The sequence below is a fragment of the Eschrichtius robustus genome, chromosome 3 (assembly GCF_028021215.1).
Source record: "Eschrichtius robustus isolate mEscRob2 chromosome 3, mEscRob2.pri, whole genome shotgun sequence".
In the NCBI taxonomy this organism is placed as follows: domain Eukaryota; kingdom Metazoa; phylum Chordata; class Mammalia; order Artiodactyla; family Eschrichtiidae; genus Eschrichtius; species Eschrichtius robustus.
The window spans coordinates 101295962-101318621 of record NC_090826.1 but is presented as its reverse complement, the minus strand read 5'-3'; the positions used below and the strand labels follow the sequence as shown (position 1 = coordinate 101318621).

Here is a 22660-nt window from a genome sequence, read left to right as displayed (position 1 = left end):
TCATTTATACTATTTTTTAGATTCACATATAAGCAATATCATATGATATTTGTCTTTCTCTGTCTGACTTACTTCACTTAGTATGATAATCTCTAGGTCCATCCATGTTGCTGCAAATAGCAGTATTTCATTCTTTTTGATGACTGAGTAGTATGCCAGTGTGTATGTGTGTGTGTGTGTACCCACACTACATCTTTTTTATCCATTCATCTGTTGATGGACATGTAGGTTGCTTCCATGTCTTGGCTGTTATAAATAGTGCCACTATGAACATAGGGGTGCATGTATCCTTTTGAATTAGTTTTCATCTTTTCCAGATACATGCCCAGGAATGGGATAAGGTTTTAAGGAACCTCCATAGTGTTATCTATAGAGGCTGCACCAATTTACATTTCCACCAACAGTGTACAAGGGTTCCCTTTTCTGCACACTCTTCATTTATTATTTGTAGACTTTTTGATGATGGCCATTTTGACCAGTGTGAGGGTTTTTTTTTTCTTTATGTCATAAATGTGATGGCTTTTCATGTTAAAGCAACCCTTGCATTCTGTTATAAAGTATATGGAATTTTTTAGCTAATACTTTTAAAGTATTTTTACATTTATTTTCATGAGTTATATTGTTCTGTGTTTTTCTTCTCTTGTAAAGTCTTTGTCTGGTTATCTAACAGGGTAATGCTGGCCTCATAAAATGAATTGGAAAGTGTTTCTTCTTCCTCTGTTTTCTGAGAGAGTTTTTGTAAGGTTGACATTGTCTCTTTACATGTTTAATGAAATTCACCAGTGAAGCTCTCTAGACCTGGAGTATTCTTTATGGGAAGGTTTTTAATTAAAATTTAAAATTAATTTTTAATTAAATATAGAGATATTCAGAATTCCTATATCTTCTTTTTTGTTTGTTTTTGTTTTTACTTTAAAAATTTAATGGTAAATGTTATGGGCTTTTTTTTGTTTTATCATCCCACCCTACTCAAATTTGTACATGAAGCCATTCCAGACAAAAATTTAAAGTACTTCAAGCTGTATTATCAGCACTACACATTTCCAGTAATGGTCTGAATTCAAATCATGGTGAAAACAAGCTGGCTAGGTTAACCCAGGGAAAACAGAAATAATGCTTAAGAAGGAAGACTTAGACTAAGATCTGAAATACCATCATTTGAAGGGGTTATTTTTCGCATTGCTAGAAGTCCAGTTTTCTAATAAAGACCAAAAAACAATTTCTTTTTGATGCAGTTTTTGCTACATTAAATATTAATTTCTGTTGTAATCTTCCCACTCACTCACATACTAGGGTAGTATTTGATGAGGTTGACAATTCTCAAACTGATCTAATGTAAATGCCATATATTCTTTGGAAGGGGTCCCTGTCTGTATGATGATGATATTAATATCACCTAGCATGCACTGAGTGTTTTCTATGTGCCGGGCACTGGTCTAAGTATCAATAGTTGAAATGTATCAGCTTATGAATTGGCACATTCATGGAGAAAGAGAGAGGTTAAGGAACCTGACTAAGATTACACAGAAAGTAAAAGCTGCAGCCAAGGCTTACACCAGTTTTGGTACTTTGCTTCTTTCAAGAAATTTGTTCCTTTAAGTTGTCAAATTTACTAGCATAAATTTATTCATAATAGTCCTTTATATCCTTTAATGTGGGATCTGCAGTGATGCCCCCTTTTTCATTCCTGATATTGCTAACTTGTGCTTTTTCTCTCTTTTTTATTTGTCCAGTCTACCTAGAGGTTTATCATTTTACTGATCTTTTTAAATAACTCTTTTTGTTTTATTGGTATTTTTTCCATTTTCACCTGTTGCTGTTTCATCAATATTCACTATTATTTCCTTTCTTCTACTTGCTTTGGGCTTAATTTATTTATTTTTTCTTCTTAAGGGAGAACCTTAAATCATTTATTTTTCAATTCTTAGGTGGAATGATGACACTCAAATTTCACTACATGGTTTAGAAAAATGTAACTTTGAAAAGAATGGTACATTTTGTTCAGGATTGGCTGTAAAGTAATTTAAACAAATGTTAAGCTAGAGCATTTAACCTGGAGAGAAAATTAAAATATAACTTGAGAGAGGAACCAAGATGGGAGAGTAAAAGGACGTGCTCTCACTCCCTCTTGCGAGAGCACCAGAATCACAACTGCCTGCTGGACAATCATCGACAGGAAGACACTGGACTTCACCAAGGAGGATACCCCACATCCAAGGACAGAGGAGAAGCCACAATGAGACGGTAGGAGGGGTGCAATCAGAGTAAAATCAAATCCCATAACTGCTGGGTGGGTGACTCACAGACTGGCGAACACTTATACCACAGAAGTCCACCCACTGGAGTGAAGGTTCTGAGCCCCACATCAGGCTTCCCAACCTGGGGGTCCGGCAACAGGAGGAGGAATTCATAGAGAATCAGACTTTAAAGCCTAGTGGGAATTGATTGTAGGACTTCGACAGGACTAGGGGAAACAGAGACCCTACTCTTGGAGGGCGCACACAAAATAGTGTACGCATCAGCACCCAGGGGAAGGAGCAGTGACCGTGGGGGAGACTGAACCAGACCTACCTGCTAGTGTTGGAAGGTCTCCTGCAGAGGCGGGGGTGGCTCTGTTTCACTGTGGGGACAAGGACACTGGCAGCAGAAGTTCTGGGAAGTACTCCTTGGCGTGAACCCTCCCAAAGTCCGTCATTAGCCCCACCAAAGAGCCCAGGTAGGCTCCAGTGTTGGGTTGCCTCAGGCAAAACAACCAACAGGGAGGGAACCCAGCCCTACCCATCAACAGTCAAGTGGATTAAAGTTTTACTGAGCTCTGACTGCCACAGCAACACTCAGCTCTACCCACCACCAGAGCCTCCCATCAAACCTCTTAGATAGCCTCAAACACCATAGGGCAGACAGCAGAAGCAAGAAAAACTACAGTCCTGCAGCCTGTGGAACAAAAACCACATTCACAGAAGGATAGGCAAGATGAAAAGGCAGAGGGCTATATACCAGATGAAGGAACAAGATAAAACCCTAGAAAAACAACTAAATGAAGTGGAGATAGGCAACCTTCCAGAAAAAGAATTCAGAATAATGAGAGTGAAGATGATCCAGGACCTCAGAATAAGAATGGAGGCAAAGATCGAGAAGATGCAAGAAATGTTTAACAAAGACCTAGGAGAATTAAAGAACAAACAGAGATGAACAATACAATAACTGAAATGAAAACTACACTAGAAGGAATCAATAGCAGAATAACTGAGGCAGAAGAACGGATAAGTGACCTGGAAGACAGAATGGTGGAATTCACTGCTGCGGAACAGACTAAAGAAAAAAGAATGAAAAGAAATGAAGACAGCCTAAGAGACCTCTGGGACAACATTAAACGCAACAACATTCGCATTATAGGGGTCCCAGAAGGAGAAGAGAGAGAGAAAGGACCAGAGAAAATATTTGAAGAGATTATAGTCGAAAACTTCCCTAACATAGGAAAGGAAATAGCCACCCAAGTCCAGGAAGCGCAGAGAGTCCCATACAGGATAAACCCAAGGAGAAACACGCCGAGACACATAGTAATCAAACTGGCAAAAATTAAAGACAAAGGAAAATTATTGAAAGCAGCAAGGGAAAAATGACAAATAACATACAAGGGAACTCCCATAAGGTTAACAGCTGATTTCTCAGCAGAAACTCTACAAGCCAGAAGGGAGTGGCATGATATACTTAAAGTGATGAAAGGGAAGAACCTACAACCAAGATTACTCTAACCCGCAAGGATCTCATTTAGATTCGATGGAGAAATCAAAAGCTTTACAGACAAGCAAAAGCTAAGAGAATTCAGCACCACCAAACCAGCCCTACAACAAATGCTAAAGGAACTTCTCTAAGTGGGAAACACAAGAGAAGAAAAGGACCTACAAAAGCAAACCCAAAACAATTAAGAAAATGGTCATAGGAACATACATATCGATAATTACCTTAAACGTGAATGGATTAAATGCTCCAACCAAAAGACACAGGCTCACTGAATGGATACAAAAACAAGACCCATATATGTGCTGTCTACAAGAGACCCACTTCAGACCTAGGGATACATACAGACTGAAAGTGAGGGGATGGAAAAAAATATTCCATGCAAATGGAAATCAAAAGAAAGCTGAAGTAGCAATACTCATATCAGATAAAATAGACTTTAAAATAAAGAATGTTACAAGAGGAAAGGAAGGACACTACATAATGATCAAGGGATCAATCCAAGAAGAAGATATAACAATTATAAATATATATGCACCCAACATAGGAGCACCTCAATAGATAAGGCAACTGCTAACAGCTGTGAAAGAGGAAATCGACAGTAACACAGTAATAATGGGGGACTTTAACACCTCACTTACACCAATGGACAGATCATCCAAACAGAAAATTAATAAGGAAACAGAAGCTTTAAATGACACAATAGACCAGATAGATTTAATTGATATTTATACGACATTCCATCCAAAAACAGCAGATTACACTTTCTTCTCAAGTGCGCACGGAACATTCTCCAGGATAGATCACATCTTGGGTCACAAATCAAGCCACAGTAAATTTAAGAAAATTGAAATCATATCAAGCATCTTTTCTGCCCACAATGCTATGAGATTAGAAATAAATTACAGGGAAAAAAACGTAAAAAACACAAACATATGGAGGCTAAACAATACGTTACTAAATAACCAAGAGATCACTGAAGAAATCAAAGAGGAAATCAAAAAATACCTAGAGACAAATGACAATGAAAACACGACGATCCAAAATCTATGGGATGCAGCAAAAGCAGCTCTAAGAGGGAAGTTTCTTGCTATACAAGCCTACCTCAAGAAACAAGAAAAATCTCAAACAATCTAACCTTACACCTAAAGGAACTAGAGAAAGAAGAACAAACAAAACCCAAAGTTAGCAGAAGGAAAGAAATTCTAAAGATCACAGCAGAAATAAATGAAATAGAAACAAGGAAAACAATAGCAAAGATCAATAAAACTAAAAGCTGGTTCTTTGAGAAGATAAACAAAATTGATAAGCCATTAGCCAGACTCATCAAGAAAAAGAGGGAGAGGACTCAAATCAATAAAATTAGAAATGAAAAAGGAGAAGTTACAACAGACACTGCAGAAATACAAAGCATCCTAAGAGACTACTACAAGCAACTCTATGCCAATAAAATGGACAACCTGGAAGAAATGGACAAATTCTTAGAAAGGTATTAACCTTCCAAGACTGAACCAGAAAGAAACAGAAAATATGAACAGACCAATCACAAGTAATGAAATTGAAACTGTGATTAAAAATCTTCCAACAAACAAAAGTCCAGGACCAGATGGCTTCACAGGTGAATTCTATCAAACATTTAGAGAAGAGCTAACACCTATCCTTCTCAAACTCTTCCAAAAAATTGCAGAGGAAGGAACACTCCCAAACTCATTCTATGAGGCCACCATCACCCTGATACCAAAACCAGACAAAGATACTACAAAAAAAGAAAATTTCAGACCAATATCACTGATAAATATAGATGCAAAAATCCTCAACAAAATACTAGCAAACAGAATCCAACAACACATTAAAGGGATCATACACCATGATCAAGTGGGGTTTATCCCAGGGATGCAAGGATTCTTCAATATACGTAAGTCAATGTGATACACCATATTAACAAATTGAAGAATAAAAACCATATGATCATCTCAATAGATGCAGAAAAAGCTTTTGACAAAATTCAACACCATTTATGATAAAACTGTCCAGAAAGTGGGCATAGAGGGAACCTACCTCAACATAATAAAGGCCATATACGACAAACCCACAGTAAACATCATTCTCGATGGTGAAAAACTGAAAGCGTTTCCTCTAAGATCAGGAGCAAGACAAGGATGTCCACTCTCACCACTATCATTCAACATAGTTTTGGAAGTCCTAGCCATGGCAATCAGAGAAGAAAAATAAAAGGAATACAAATTGGAAAAGAAGAAATAAAACTGTCACCGTTTGCAGATGACATGATACTATACATTGAGAATCCTACAAAGATGCCACCAGAAAACTACTAAAACTAATCAATGAATTTGGTAAAGTTGCAGGATAAAAAATAACGCACAGAAATCTCTTACATTGCTATACACTCATGATGAAAAATCTGAAAGAGAAATTAAGGAAACACTCCCATTTACCATTGCAACAAAAAGAATAAAATACCTAGGGTAAACCTACCTAGGGAGACTAAAGACCTGTATGCAGAAGACTATAAGACACTGATGAAAGAAATTAAAAATGATACCAACAGATGGAGAGATATACCATGTTCTTGGATTGGAAGAATCAACATTGTGAAAATGACTATACTACCCAAAGCAATCTACAGATTCAATGCAATCCCTATCAAATTACCAATGGCATTTTTTACGGAACTAGAACAAATCATCTTAAAATTTGTATGGAGACACAAAGGACCCTGAATAGCCAAAGCAGTCCTGAGGGAAAAAACGGAGCTGGAGGAATCAGACTCCCTGACTTCAGACTATACTACAAAGCTACAGTAATCAAGACAATATGATACTGGCACAGAAACAGAAACATAGATCAATGGAACAAGATAGAAAGCCCAGAGATAAACCCACACACCTATGGTCAACTAATCTATGACAAAGGAGGCAAGGGTATACAGTGGAGAAAAGACAGTCTCTTCAATAAGTGGTGCTGGGAAAACTGGACAGCTACATGTAAAGAATGAAATTAGAACACTCCCGAACACCATACACAAAAATAAACTCAAAATGGATTAGAGACCTTAATGTAAGACCAGACACTATAAAACTCTTAGAGGAAAACATAGGAAGAACACTCTTTGACATAAATCACAGCAAGATCTTTTTTGATCCACCTCCTAGAGTAATGGAAATAAAAACAAAAATAAACAAATGGGACCTGATGAAACTTCAAAGCTTTTGCACAGCAAAGGAAACCATAAACAAGACGAAAAGACAGCCCTCATAGTGGGAGAAAATATTTGCAAACGAATCAATGGACAAAGGATTAATCTCCAAAATATATAAACAGCTCATGCAGCTCAATTTTAAAAAAACGAATAACACAGTCCAAAAATGGGCAGAAGATCCAAATATACATTTCTCCAAAGAAGACATACAGATGGCCAAGATGCACATGAAAAGCTGCTCAACATCACTAATTATTAGAGAAATGCAAATCGAAACTACAATGAGGTATCACCTCACACCAGTTAGAATGGGCATCAGCAGAAAATCTACAAACAACAAATGCTGGAGAGTGTGTGGAGAAAAGGGAACCCTCTTGCACTGTTGGTGGGAATGTAAATTCATACAGCCACTATAGAGCACAGTATGGAGGTTCCTTAAAAAACTAAAAATAGAATTACCGTATGATCCAGCAATCCCGCTACTGGGCATATACCCAGAGAAAACTATAATTCAAAAAGACACATGCACCCCAATGTTCATTGCAGCACTATTTACAATAGCCAGGTCATGGAAGCAACCTAAATGCCCATCGACAGACGAATGGATAAAGAAGTTGTGGTACCTATATACAGTGGAATATTACTCAGGCATAAAGAGGAACAAAATTGGATCATTTGTAGACACATGGATGGATCTAGAGACTGTCATACAGAGTGCAGTAAGTCAGAAAGAGAAAAACAAATATCGTATATTATTGCATATATATGGAACCTAGAAAAATGGTACAGATGAACCGGTTTGCAGGGCAGAAATTGAGACACAGATGTAGAGAACAAATGTATGGACACCAAGGGGGGAAAGCGGTGGGGTGGTGGTGGTGGTGGTGTGATGAATTGGGCGATTGGGATTGACAGTCGCTGATGTGTATAAAATTGATGACTAATAAGGACCTGCTGTATAAAAAAATAAATAAAATTAAATTAAAGAAATAGATAAAATATAACTTGAAACTTAACAGGGTAGAAGGTGTTCCAATTTAAAACACTAAGAAATAGTATCCTCATTCATTGTTTTTTTTAAAAAATTATTTATTTATTTATGGCTATGTTGGGTCTTCGTTTCTGTGTGAGGGCTTTCTCTAGTTGCGGCAAGTGGGGGCCACTCTTCATCGCGGTGCACGGGCCTCTCACTATCGCGGCCTCTCCTGTTGCGGAGCACAGGCTCCAGACACGCAGGCTCAGTAATTTGTGGCTCACAGGCCTAGTTGCTCCATGGCGTGTGGGATCTTCCCAGACCAGGGCTTGAACCCGTGTCCCTTGCATTGGCAGGCACATTCTCAACCACTGCGCCACCAGAGGAGCCCCCTCATTCATTGTTTTTAAACTTTTTTTTCCTTTTGTAATATAAGCATTTATTTCCAAATATTTTGGTATTTTCCTTTTGGTTTAGAACTAATTTCTAATTCATTTCCATAGTGGGTTAGAAAACATTCTCAGAATGATTTCAATCCTTTTAAATTTATCACATCTTATTTTATGGCGCAACGTATGGTCTGTTGGTAAATGTTCCATGTATTGCTCTGATATTTGCATTTAAAATGATATTGCACAACATATAGATGAATGGTAAAACACATGCTAATAATTTAAATTTAAAAATTTTTCACATAAAACATTAAATAGTAAATTTAAAACGGCATGATAAGTTGAAAAGAAGACTGCAGAAAAAGGAAAAGCTTCATATGTACCTTTAAAGCACTTTGAACAAGGGGCCTCACGTTTTCAATTTGCCCTGGGACCCACAAATTATGTCCCTGGCCCTAAGTGCAGGTCTGCTGTTAACAAACTCACAACAGTTTTGTTTAACTGAAAATGTTTTTATTTCACCTTCGTCTTGAAGGATATGTCTAGAATTCTAGATTCACAGATTTTTTTTCCCCTTAGCACTTTAATTTTTTTTTTTTTTTTTTTGCCGTTCTGGGCAGCTTGTGGGATCTTAGTTCCCTAACCAGGGATTGAACCCGGGCCCACGGCAGTGAAAGCGCCGAGTCCTAACCACTGGACCACCAAAGAATTCTCTAAATATTTTCCATTGTTTTCTGACTTACCTTGTTGTTCCTATATGTAATGTATATTCTTTCCTTTGGCTGTTAAGAATTTTCTCTTTATCACCAGTTTTCAGCAACTTGATTATGGTTTGCCTTGGTAAGGCTTTCCTTATATTTATCCTGTTTGGAATTTGTTGAGCCTCATGGATCTATGTGTTACGAGTTTTCATCAAATTTAGAAAAATTTCAGCTATTATTTCTTGAAATATTTGTTCCCTGCCTCCCACCCCCTCACTTCTGGGATTCCCATTTATATGTAAGGTAAACCACTTGATACTGTCCCAGTGAGACTTTTGTTTTACCCTTTTCTTCTCTCTGTGCTTCAGTTTTTGTTTTAGTTTTTGACAATTTTTATTACTACTTATTCAACTTCACTGATCATTTCCTCTGCAGTATCTAAAATCTGCTGTTCAAACAATCCAGCGAAGTTTTCTTTTCATGTGAGGTATTTTTAAGCTCCAGAAGTTCCCTTTGTTTTCTTTTTTATGTCTTTTATTTCTGTACTCATTATGTTCATATTTTGCTTTAAGTTAATGAATATATTTAAAATATCTGAATTGAAGTCTTTCTCTGCCAACTGTATCATGTCTGTCATTTTTGCTTCTGTTTCTGTTAACTGATTTTTCTCCTGATTATGAGTATCATTTTCAGGCTTCTTTGCATGTTCAGTAATTTTGATTGGATGCTAGACATTGTAAATGTTACATTATGGCGTGTCTGGATTTTGATGTCTTCATGTAAAAATTATTGACTTTTGTTTCTGTGGTTATTTAAATTACTTATGAATCAACTTGATCCTTCTGAAAAGCTTTTTTAAAGCTTTTTTTTTGTGGTGGTTCTAAAGTAGCCTTCACTCTAGGGCTAGTTAAGTCCAACTGGCAAGCCGTGACCTCCTACTGTTTCTACTGAATTACCCAGGTGTTTGACAAGGCCTCTCTTGTGAAGATCATTGGAAGTTGAACATTTCCCAGACCTTCGTTAACTCTGGGGTGTTAGTCAGCTTTACAGGGTTCCATTAGCTGTTCTTTCCCAGTAATATGTTGTCTAGCCTTGTGCAGTGTTACCTTATACCTTACCAGCTTAGTATTCAGCCCAAGACTCAAGTAGATCCTGTGTAGATTTCTGGAGCTTCTCTTCTGTGTTGCTCCCTCCTTTCTGATACTGTACCCTGAAGATTGTATTTGCCTCTGCCCCTGCACACTCTGGTCTCTTTTTCCTTAACTCAGCATGGTTACCATGTTCTATGCTGTTTTCTGAAAAGAGCCTCCAGGGTGAAAGCTGGGTCATCTTGGTGTCCACTTCATTTGTTTTCCTTCTTTCAGGGATCACAGTCCTTTGCTGTTATTCAATATCTAAAAGCATTTATTTTACATATAAGTCCAGTTTTATAGTTTTTTATGTTGGAAGGGCAAGTCTAGTCCAATTATTCTATCACACCAGAAGTGAGAGTCTTTTCGGTCCCTTTCATCTGTTTTCTTTCTAATTGAGGTAAAATTCACATAACAAAAATTAACCATTTAAAAGTATATCCTTTCATCAGTTTTTAAGTCAACTTTTAGAATGTTCTACATTCTTCCTATTTGGCCAGATTATATTTAATCAAATAAAATATTTTAAAGGATTTGGAGTGAGAAACTTTCCTTGTATAGACTTGAGTCAGTAAAATAGAACGTTAATATTCTCTTTCTTAAAGAGAATTTCACTTACCTGAATGGATTTAGATTGGTTTCTTTTAAAAGGCTAAGAACACAGAATCCTATATGTGTTAGGTTATGCTATAAATTACATCTTAAGCTGATAAACTGTAGTTGTCGTATATCTTGGATGAAAGTAAATACTCAGAAAAGCAATAGAAAACAAGTAAATCCCCTCATACGAACCTTCAAGTTGTGAACTTTCAAAGATGTGAATGTCTGTTCACATGTCCAGTCACGTAAGTTAGTTCACGTGTCTGGTGTACATTGTCACGTGCATGCATCCTCTACAAGAGGTTGTGCTTTTGTGTACTTTACAGTACTGTATAGAGTACAGTAGTACAGTATCTTTATTTCAAGCCCAGGATGTCCAGAAGCAAGTGTAAAAGCAGTGGTGATCTAGCTGGTACTGCTAAAAAGACCAGGAACTGGAGGCCCAGAGAAGGGATGAGGAGAGACAAGAGAAGGAAGAAGTAACTGAAGAACCAAAGAGATTCATGATGCAGGAAATGGCAAGGGGATTTTCTTTATTTGAGGAGGCACTGTTAGTTTTTGAGGCACAGGACCCGAACGTAGAACAGTACACAAAGGTTAAAGCAGCCGTTCAGAATGCAATCCGGTGCTACCGTGTCATCTATGACAAGAAAAAAAGGGCTACTACCCAGACATCACTGGATTGTTTTTTTCAAGAAGGTAGATAGAATTGAATCCAGCAAGGAACCAGAACCTGTGCCATCAACATCAGGTGTGAGTGAACTTGCAGAACCTGTGCCATCAACATCAGGTGTGAGTGAACTTGCAGTTTGCCCTCTGTCTCTTGTTGCTGACGATCCTTCACCTCTAGCATCTCCCACCTCCTATCCCTCCTCCAGTCAGTAACTCTTCTTGCCTGTTCACTCGATGCCAGTCCCTGTATGCCAGCTGTTGTACTGTTACTACTGTACTTTTCAAAGTTCTGTACTGTAAGAGTAAAAATGTTTATTTTTTGTTTTTGTTTTTTATGCATTATTTGTATGAAAAGTATTATAAAGCTATTACAGTACTATATAGCCAATTGTGTTAATCGGGTACCTAGGCTAACTTTGCTGGACTTAGGAACAAATTGGACTTAACGAATGTGCTCTTGGAACGGAACTCGTTTGTATATGGAGGACTTACTGTAAAACCAAAGGACATGATTAAGAATCACCTCTTTGGGAACAAAGAGTAGGAAAAAAGAATTGATTAGTAGCCTTTACTCCAAGCATTCTGTTTTATTATACTTTTAAAATCATGCTTAGTTTTTCACATTTATACTTCTTTTGCCCACCCGAGGAACTGAGTTGCTGGTTTCTTCTCTTGAGGTTGCCCATTGTGGTTATTGTGAGCTCTAGCTTCTTTTCGTGTGAGTCCTGCCTGACTTAATAGTCTTTAATAGTTGGAGAGGGCTTCCCTGGTGGCCCAGTGGTTGAGAATCTGCCTGCCAATGCAGGGGACACGGGTTCGAGCCCTGGTCTGGGAAGATCCCACATGCCGCGGAGCAACTAGGCCCGTGAGCCACAACTACTGAGCCTGTGCGTCTGGAGCCTGTGCTCCGCAACAAGAGAGGCCGCGATAGTGAGAGGCCCGCGCACCGCGATGAAGAGTGGCCACCGCTCGCCGCAACCAGAGAAAGCCCTCGCACAGAAACAAAGACCTGACACACCCAAATAAATAAATAAATTAATTAATTAATTAAAAAAAATAGTTGGAGAAGCTTTTGACTCATTTTGTAGTATTAAGAGAAGAAACAAAATTTTAAAAATTATTGAAGCTGTTATATTTTCTCAATCTATGTTTCTGTGAGAACTGTTGAAGCAAGGCTGAGAAAGCAGTGTCTAGGGGCAAATAATGTGAATAAGTTGGCTTTAGGGAGCTTTCAAAAGATGAAGCTTGGAGAGATCTAGGACTTGAGCACTGGGCCAGCACGTAGGGATTAGAATGTCTACTGATAGTGGAGGTCAAGGCAAGAAACTAGAGGTGAAGGATGGGATATAAAGAATCTTGCAGGCTAGGAGAGCCATAGGGGAGGAGGTGCTGGGTAGCAAAGTGACTCAATTTAATTAGACTAAAAGGACAGTTAGATGTGAGATGCCTGTAAGGGAAAAACAGGCAACTCTTGGTTTGGTGATTCTTATTTTTTGGATAGGACAAAATCACAACTTATGTATAAGAATAGGCAAGCCACATTATAAAGAGTTTAATTTGGCAAAAATTGGAGCTGCGCAATCATGTATAAAGGCACTTTATAATATCAATACAGGCATCGATCTAATTAGAGTGCATTAAAACTTTTTGGTTTTGAAATAATTTGTCATTTTTTAAAAGCTGCAATGTATTAATACATAGTTAGGAGAAAGTAGCATTTCTCTTCATAATACTTACCTAGATTTAAGGAGTGTCATGTTGCTATGCTACTCTCTTGCCACTGAAACACAATGAATACACATCACTTATATTTGTATGTGAATTCCATAGATTAGGCCATTTGTTGCCAGTTCTTTTCAAGTTAAACTTTTTTTTTTTTTTAGCCCAAGCAATTTTCATCTTCTTCTTCTCAGTTTGACACATTTATACTTAAAACACATTAACAAGGGAAGAGTAATGAAAGAGTTTGGGACTGCCAAAAACCTTGACTAGGCTCCCAGGAGAGAGAACAATACTCCTATCTTGTCTGTAGTGAAGAAAACCTGAGTCTAAAGGACACCTTAAAATCCTTAGGAATTCTCTGTAAACATCAGAAACTAGTAAAGGATTTTCAGAGTTTTAATAATGAGCAGTAGAAGCTGATTGGATGTTCGAATTCTATGCATTTGTCTTTTGTGAAGAGTCTGCCCAACAGCTTTTATATTTTGGGTGCTTTGTTTTGTTTTTTTCCACTCACATGAGTTCAATTTCTTAAGGTTTTTTAGAATGATTTTCTTTGCATCAGACCCTCATCAAAGTTTATTTGCTAGCAAACCTGGTTTTCCTACAAACTTGAAGAAATAGTTTAATTGAAAGTTGATGGTAGTCCTGACTAGCAGTTGCTATGCCTAGAATAAATTGTGTGTGTGTGTTGTGTATGTATCAGTTTTGGTCAGCTACACTGACAGAGCTGGGCCAAGACATTTTCCTGCCTGTTAATCAAGGCCACACAGACAAAGCTCAAGGAAGGATGACCCCTGCCTCAGGAAGTATCGAATCAGTTGCTATTTTTAAACAGTATACAGTAGAACTTGAGATCAGGTCTTTACTCAGTTGACAGGAAAAGTTCTCTGCCAAATTTTGCATTTGAGGAAACAGTTAATGGTCCTAAATGAGTGAAGCCTCTATGTGAAAGGAAGGGATGTGACTGTAAGTATTTTTGCTGATTTGGGTCAAGTGTGTGGTGGCAGAGATGCGGAAAGTTCAGTCAGTGACAAAATAGGTTATTACATTTCGAAGTAACTGATAGTTAATGGCACCTTGGATTGTCTTTAGTGACAGTGGTGTGTATGGAATTCTGTGTTGCTAATAGTAAAGTTGAAGTAAGGGTATGTGATGAGCTAATATTATCTCAATGTAGCACTGGAGAAGGAAATCAGCTATTGGTGTGTTTCCAGACTAACTGGCTCTTCCTCTGGATGTATACATAAACTTTTTGGTTATTTGAGATGTATTTCTGTATGCTTTTTATAATACTCTGTTGGAGCTTGTTTCATTAACAGAAGGTTTCATAAAGAATTGATTTATCGCAAAATAATATTGTATACTACTATATATAATCTCTTATAAAACCTCATTCTACTTAACTTTAGGAAATTAAATATGCAGAATGTTAAAGCAGACAATTTGAGAAATACCATAAGTAATATTTTCTCTGTAATATTATACCACCATCTTAGGAATGCCTTTATGAGGTTGAATTGCTTAATGGATGACAGGTACATCTTTACATATGAAATGTGAGCAACTTATTTAGGGATAGGTGGGCAGTGTTTTAGTGGAGTTTAAATTAGGAAATTATAAAACTGTGTTAACATATTCGTTTCATTTTAATAGGATTATTCAAGATAAAGTTGTAGCCATTTTCAACAAGGATCGATGATCAGAATTTTTCTTTTTAAAACATTTTCAAGTTAAAGATGAAAGGAAAATACTGGAATTGTTTGGATTCTAACTGACAGGATAAAGAATATAGTATTTCACAGTTACTTGTAATGGAACCTCAGTAAAATTCATCACTTGTCATGCACCCAACTGGGAACATGGATGTTGGTTTTTCTCGTTCTGCTGCTCATACACTGTCAAGAAGCCACTGCAAAAACATCAAACAAAAAATTTCTCAGTGGGAAGGAAGAACTAATGGTAAATCTAATCCAGATAAGTGTGATCCAAAGGACTTTGGAGTGAGATATAATAACTGTAATCAAGAGACTCTTCTTAAGAGAAATCCTGTTGCTGAGGGAAAGAGCAAAAAGCTGGATGTCACCAACTCTCAAAATGTTGATCAAGGTATTAATGAAGATGCCAAAAGCCACAATCAAAGTGAGGATGAAAGTGAGAAACGTGAATATGATGATGCACACTTCTTTAAAAATGAATCAGAATCCAACTGGGTATGTTCTCGGGCCAAACAAATTGAAAGCCGGAAAGAAGTTTTGGATCCAGAGACTTCATTACCTCCAGGAAATTTCTATACTTCACAGATATTGTGGAAGAAAATAGAAGCACTTCCCCCAGATAAAGTCTTAAATTTGGCTTTAGAACATTGTGACTCTTCAGAAAAAGAACTGAATTTCAGAGGTCTGGATAGTTCATATGGAGTAACAAAGAGCTTAGAAAACATTTACTCTGAACCTGAGGGACAAGAGTGTGGACCTTCTATAAATCCTTTGCCAAAACCTCGTAGGACATTCAGATATTTATCTGAATCTGGTGTTATGCCATGTAAAGAAAGAAACTGTGACAGAAAATACTGTGAAAATAATTCTTGTACAGAGTCCTCTTTAGCCTCTTCTCAGGAACCTGAACCAAAGAAATATGGCAGAAAAATCAGAGGGAGATCTAAAAGGTATGTTTTTATTTGAAAGGTAATGATTTTAAGTATTTTCCTTATAGAACTATTGAGCTTCTGTTTCCTTTTCAAACCAATTTCCATTTCCATGTGTGGGTTACACCTATAATTTGATTATACAGATGTTGATTAACCCAAGGGGAAAATACATACAAGTGAAACAGTAGGAGTATAGGTAATATCCAGGACAATCTACTGACATAAGTACCGTAGAAAAACTTCCATTTTATATCTTTAACAATGTATAGGGGATTTCCCTGGCAGTTCAGTGATTAAGACTCCGCGCTTCCAATGCAGGGGACGTGGGTTCGATCCCTGGTTGGGGAACTAAGATACCACCTGCCACGTGGTACGGCCAAAAAAGAAAAAAAAAATGTATAGGGAAACAAGTACATTCTTCTACTTCATTTAGGGCATGCTGGCGTTAACCTCACTTTTTATTACAGAGTGAATTTAATAAAGTACCCAAAGAAGAACATGAATGTAATTGGCTAAAAGCCTCCAGTTTTCTCATGGTGCATATAGGGCATCAGCCTAATTTATTATTCTTAGGTATCTGATAAAACACCTTTGTAATTTTGTACACTAAGTCCTTTTCTTATCAATTTGTGTCTATCATACCAATATAAAGAATACTAGAGTTTTAAAAGATACAACTTTAAAATGTATCTCCTTTCTTAAGGAAATCCTTTGAATTTGAGGACATTCAGCACTTTCGAAATCAGAACTCCCGGAAGATTCATGAAGAACTTAGAAGAAATTCTGGCTCAGCACTTTGTTACACACAGTCTGAGGACAATATCTATGAGGATATCATATGTAGGTGTCCACAAACTTTGCAATTAAATTTAGTGAGAAGGTAGTTGGTGGAGCCCTTAACTAGAGTATGTTATTTTCTTTTACAATCAAGCATGTCTTGCTCTAGATTTTCCTTTCTAATATTGAAACCTTTGTTGTATAAATTCCTTAATTCTCTAATGGATTTTACAACTAGTTTATTGGACTGTTCAGTTCGGAAGTAGATGTGTGTAGTATGGTATTTTGAGAATTCTTTGAGGTTGGTTGGACGCCTGAGTGGTTTGTGAGCTTAAAGTACCATTGATTTTGAGACCTACATCCCTACAGCAATGTAGAGTAGAAAGCTGAACATATTTAGCCAGTTTTTGCTTTCTTTTCCTTTTAAGTGTAGTCAGTGTGTTCCCATTTAATTATGTTCCTCTAAACTTTTTTTTTTCATTATTTTTCAAGATCCCACCAAAGAAAATCCATATGAAGATATTCCAGTGCAACCTTTGCCCATGTGGAGATCTCCTTCAACATGGAAGCTACCACCCCCTAAAAGTGCTTTCAAGGCACCCAAGGTATAACCAGAGAATTAATATAAGAAAATATTAGAATCTTATTTATGATCCTACAAAAAGGTTAAAATGGTGTAACTAGGGCCAAAACTAAGAGGCGCTGAAATGTGGGTTTATTGTTCTTTGTTTTGTTTTGGGGGGAGCAGCACAAAACTTTTCTTTTTTTTTGGTTTTGGGGAGGGGTTTTTGTTTGTTTTTTAGCGCTTCAGAAAACTTGAATACAAACACCCTTAGACAGACCATAAACCTTTTAGTTCACTATAGTTACCACAGCACTGTAATAGTCTCACATCAACCTGTGGCCTAAATTACCTGTCTGGTCCCTGAAAGCACTCACCAGCCCTGAAAGCAAAGGCTGCCTTGAGTTAATGAGGACTCTGAGCTATTGTTTTCTGGAAATTTGATTACATTGTTGTAGAAGAACTTGGATTAGAAACCCAAGAAACTTCTTTACAAACAGTGAAAAAGAAATTACGGTGTCCTCACTTTACATGATTTTAAAGGAAAGATAAATATTTTGGGGGGATAGCTTTGACTTTGAGAACACAGGCATTACCTAGATGATCTTACCTTAGCAGTACCTCTTCTGTTTTAGCTTCCTTCCAAACCTCAGTTCTTTCACCGGAAGACTATGGAACTGAAGAGCTCACAAGTTTATTTACGGTCAAAGCTCACAAGAGATACCACGTTGCCTGTCACTTTAACTGAATGGAAGCTTTTCCGAGCTGGAGAAGTTGCAAACAGGAAAAGGAAAAATCTTCCAAGGGTAAGAACTCCAGTACTTTGATTCTTCAACTCTTACTTCAGCATTTCCACAAATGCGAATAAATAAACTTTAGACTGAAATGAATAATAGGTTAGAACTGACCTACTGGAATTAGAAGATTTGGAAAGCAGCCTTAAGCTTTAAGTTTTTGCTCATGCAAGAAAAATTCATGAATGGCTTTTGCCAAGGTTTTTGTGTGTGTGTGTGTGGATTTGGAAAATTGATTTTAGATGGAGGGCTTCACTCTAGTTACCTTAGTTCTCATTAAAATCAGCTGCCTGTGTGAAGGAAGCCCTAGAACGTCATGTAAAAGGACCTTCTAGTAAGCTGGCTTCAGTGTTGTTCTCACTCATTTGTATAACAGCCAAAGTTAATTCAGTTTTGTGCCTGAGTTTACAGATTTTCGGTAATGACAAAGTATATGCCAAAAATGTCCACTCAAAGGAAGGAAAAAAGAAATTTTACTATTACTTGGGAATAGAAATTTTTGCCAATTATATTAAATAAATGACTTCTCTCTCAAGGGAGAAAAGGCAATAAGTCTGTAAATCATCTCAATGAGAGCCACTGAACCAAAATAAAGAAATTTGGATTATTTGTAATATATATTTTTTTAGGAGAGACATTTAAGAAATTACATGAAAATATTTAAAAACTCTTTATGTTATTTTGTTCTGTAATTCAGAATGTTTTCAGGATTACTATGCAGAAATAAAATCATTTAAATAGTATTCCTTTCTTTAATCCCATCTGAATTAGCTATATTCATTTAGCACATGATTTCTATACCTGATTTTAACATTAAACAAAAGTCATAGCTGTTTCTTGGTGTAGTAACTGCTGATTGGTTCCTTGGGAAATATTCTGTTCCACAGTTACTTTAATTCTTCTGATCCATTTCCTGCCCCTCCCTCTTTAATATGTGAAGTGTTAAAGACACAGAGTTTTTTTAAAGCACTAAACTGATCTCTCTGGAAAAAAAATCTTTAGGTGTTTTTTCTCCTGTGTATGGTGAGGACTGCTTAAAAATCAGAGGTTTAAAGAATTTCCAGGATATATGTATATATAATGCATAACAATCAACAATCACTTTCCTGTACACCAGGAACTAACACAGAATTGTGAATCAACTATACTTCCAAAAAAAAAAAAAAAAAAGAATTGCTGGCACAACAAAGCAGCCTCCCACATGTTCCAGAAACAGCAGATCATGTGTTCACAGGGGCTAGAACACAAACACATAAGGAATTGTATTTAAGATGTGGTTCTTGGAATAGCATTAACAAATATTTAGAACTTACGGATTGTGGAATTTAATGAGACTCAAGGATATTTGCAGTGCTTTTGATTTCATGCCTCAGTATTTTATGTACTGTGGATCCCTTGAGTACTCAAAGCTTGTTCTCTTTCTGATTATAGGTGAGATGATCCAACTTTTCCTCTTCTGATATTTTCCCAAAGGTTTTTTTGAGAAGAGGGGAAGAGAAAAATGGTGATGAATTCTTGATTGTCAGGCAGGAACAGACTGTTAGCATTTCTACCTGTGACCCTCCTTGGACTAAATCCTTTTAGGATGTTTCATTTGCAATACAAATTTTGGTTTTGGACTATCTTCGGGAACAACATTCCATGAGGAAAGCAGTTTTCACTTATTTCCTCTTTGATGACTAGAGCTATCTCTGGAAGGGAAACTGGTTTCATAGTTTGAAAATAACTGATCTAGTCCATATGCCTCTTCCTTACCCTTCCTTTCTTTCTCTACTGTGGCAATCTGTGTGGGATTGTTTGCTAGAGTAGATTTCCTAATGTTTTATATTGTTTGTGTCAAGTGTGTACAGCAATATGGTTTCCATCATTTCTTAGGAAGACTATTCTACAGTATTTCCTGTAACTAGAAGGTAATTATAGGCTCCTAGCTCATAATCAAAATTTAAAGTTTATTACTTTATCTCATATTTCTAGAATAGATAGTTCCCTCTCCTTTGTAACATTTGAGTATACTTTTAAGTATACTTTTCAAATACACATTAATAATTCTACTATTTTTGGTCCTTATGTACCCAAAATACATGTTTACTCTCATACAGCTTTCCTATAGCCCCTAGCAATACCTTTTTATGTTGGATTCTCTTATTTTTTTTATAATGCTAATATTTAAGAATATTGGTAACTTTTCATTTGAATTATAGCTATGAAAATCTTTAAAAGAATAAACTCATCCAAAAATGTGGGAATAATCTGCATATTGGAAGCACATGTTTCTCACATGTTCTTTTTCTTGCAGTGGACTGATTCACTGCCTATGGATTGCCAGGATTGCTAGAGAAACAAGGACAAAGGAAAAAACAAGAGCATTTTTCTCAAGCAACTTTGTTGGTTATCATATTACATAATGTTCCTAACAACTGTAATTCTGGGCATTAAATTTGTTAAATCAAGATTGATAGTTAAGAAAAAGTTTGGAATTTTAAGAAAAATATACATAGAAAAACTAATCAATTTCTCCTTTTAAAAGTGGCTGTTGATCAACTTTAATTCTTTTCTCTTTTTTAAGCCTAGTCTGTCTGTCTGTCTCTTTTATACACACTTCCCAGAAGCAAAGAAAGAATTGTAATGAATAATGCATATTAAATGGAACATTGTTTTGTACTTGGGCATACTTGAGAATCTCCTATTTTTATGACATGTTTCTAAAATAAATTATAATATTAGTGCTCCCAGTAGCAAAGGAGTATTCCTTTTGACTAAAGCTTTCTAAGCGTGATTATCCTCTCTTTGCAAAAATTCCTGGGAGCAGACATAACTGTGCCTCACCCTGCCTTACAAGTGAGTAAATATCCCATTTCCTACTCTGGGCAAGCAAAAACTTGAGTCCATTGGTAAGGCTTGGTCAATATATGGAGTGCAGTAGCCAGATTTCCTGCATGTTGTGACATGGAATGACAAGCAATCTCTCTAAGAGCCTGTGCTGAATTCCTCTGGAAAGGAAATATCCTTTCCCACTTCTCTTACCCATGTTAAATGGAGTATGTATTAGAATAGCATATCATCTTACTAAAGATAATTTTAGATTCAAAATTGAAAAATGTAAAGGTGTTTATTTATAAAATGGATCTTTCTCTGAACGAGAATCACTAATAAGTTAATATCAAGCTGCAAAACTTGTTGGTGTTTGTTTTAACTTGTACTTTTCTGGTCTTTTTTCAGCTTGTATTGAAAATAGATGATATATTTGAATCTAAGAGAGGGAAGAAGAGGGTAAAGTTACACCTTTACACTGGAAAAGATGTACCTCCCTTTAAAGGTAAGAATTGTTCCAACTGTCCATAGCTATTAGCATATGAGGGGCGAATCATTATATAATTTAATGTTTGATGTGAATTATAATTTTTGGTTTACTTTCCTGTCTATCCCACTTAAACATAAAACTTCTTTAGGCTAAGGGATTATTTCTTGTTCTTCCTCAAATCCCTTTTGTTTAGTTCTGTACCAAGTAATAACTATTGGATGAATAAGTAAATAAATTAAAATATAGTTATAAACCAATGAGACTAATTTTCATGGACAGGTTGCATTCTTATTTTGTAGTACTACTTTGATTTATAGTCTTTTGTCAGTATAGACTCTCTCAGTGGAGAAATGAAAATATTAAGTATATATATACTGAATGTATGTGGTACTCAACCTATAGTCATCTAATAAGTTCAGTAGTTTTATCCTTCAGATGCCTAGATAAAACTTAGATTGTCTTAATTACGAAACTTTCAACATCTATAGTGAATTATTATTGTAGAATTTTCTTTACAACTTTAACTTGGTTGTCTGGCAAAGGATGTGTAGAGTTTAGCAGTTTTTGTCTGTGAGATTCATAAGTGAGAAACAACAGCCAAGTCATACCAGAAAAGAATATTTCATATTTTGGCAGACTTCCAAAGACAGAAATTTCTTAATTTCCATTGAAAATCTCTTCTTCATTCTAACAATTACTATGTGAAAATAAACTTCCCCATTCAATAATTCAAGACTCTTTCTTCTTACTTTGTGATGATTAAAATCATCTCATCACCATTTTAAATGTGAGTTTTCATATCTTCAGAAGCAGTTATTACAACATTTCAGCCTTCTCTTCTGTAGAAGAAATATTTCTGGTTATTGTTAATAATAATAGCTACCATTTACTGAATGAAGTAATAGTTTCTTTATGTACTTTATCTGGTGTATAACGTATGACCACACTGGGAGGTAGGGACTATCCTAATTTTACAGAGGAAGAAGCTGAGCCAGAGGAGGAAGCATCAATTTGAATCAAGGAACATGATACCACAAAGTCTTAATCTTCTCTATTATGATTGTTTTTCTAAATACCCGCATGTAGCCAATATTATTGTTTTATAAATTAGGAAATAAATTATAAATTACAAATCTTGTGAAATACCAAGACACTGGAACCAGGACAAATTCTTAGAAAACATTATCATTTTCCCATATTAACAGCACTCTATTGATAACTGTATTCACCAGATATGCCACCCTAGGTAGATTATCACCGATCTCTTATTTTATTTGAATGCTTTATGGATTAGGACCATTTTAGTAAATTTGGCTCTAAGAAAAGTTTTTGAAGAGCCAAATCCTTTTTTTCACTGTATCATTATTGAAAAGAAAAAATTTAAGAGCATAAACTGCCAACTTATAACACATACACACACAAAAAGGA

General features: G+C 36.3%; 1 protein-coding gene across 2 annotated transcripts in view; it reads left to right on the top strand.

Moving 5' to 3' along the window:
- Positions 1 to 22660, top strand: part of DENND2C (DENN domain containing 2C) — a 98971-nt gene that overhangs the window by 45213 nt on the left and 31098 nt on the right. For both annotated transcript variants that reach the window (XM_068540558.1, XM_068540557.1), the window contains exons 2-6: positions 14805 to 15816; positions 16502 to 16638; positions 17068 to 17180; positions 17773 to 17943; positions 21151 to 21247. In XM_068540558.1, coding sequence (XP_068396659.1) covers positions 14993 to 15816; positions 16502 to 16638; positions 17068 to 17180; positions 17773 to 17943; positions 21151 to 21247 — 1342 coding nt within the window. In that variant the 5' untranslated portion in view covers positions 14805 to 14992. The remainder of the gene's footprint in view (positions 1 to 14804; positions 15817 to 16501; positions 16639 to 17067; positions 17181 to 17772; positions 17944 to 21150; positions 21248 to 22660) is intronic.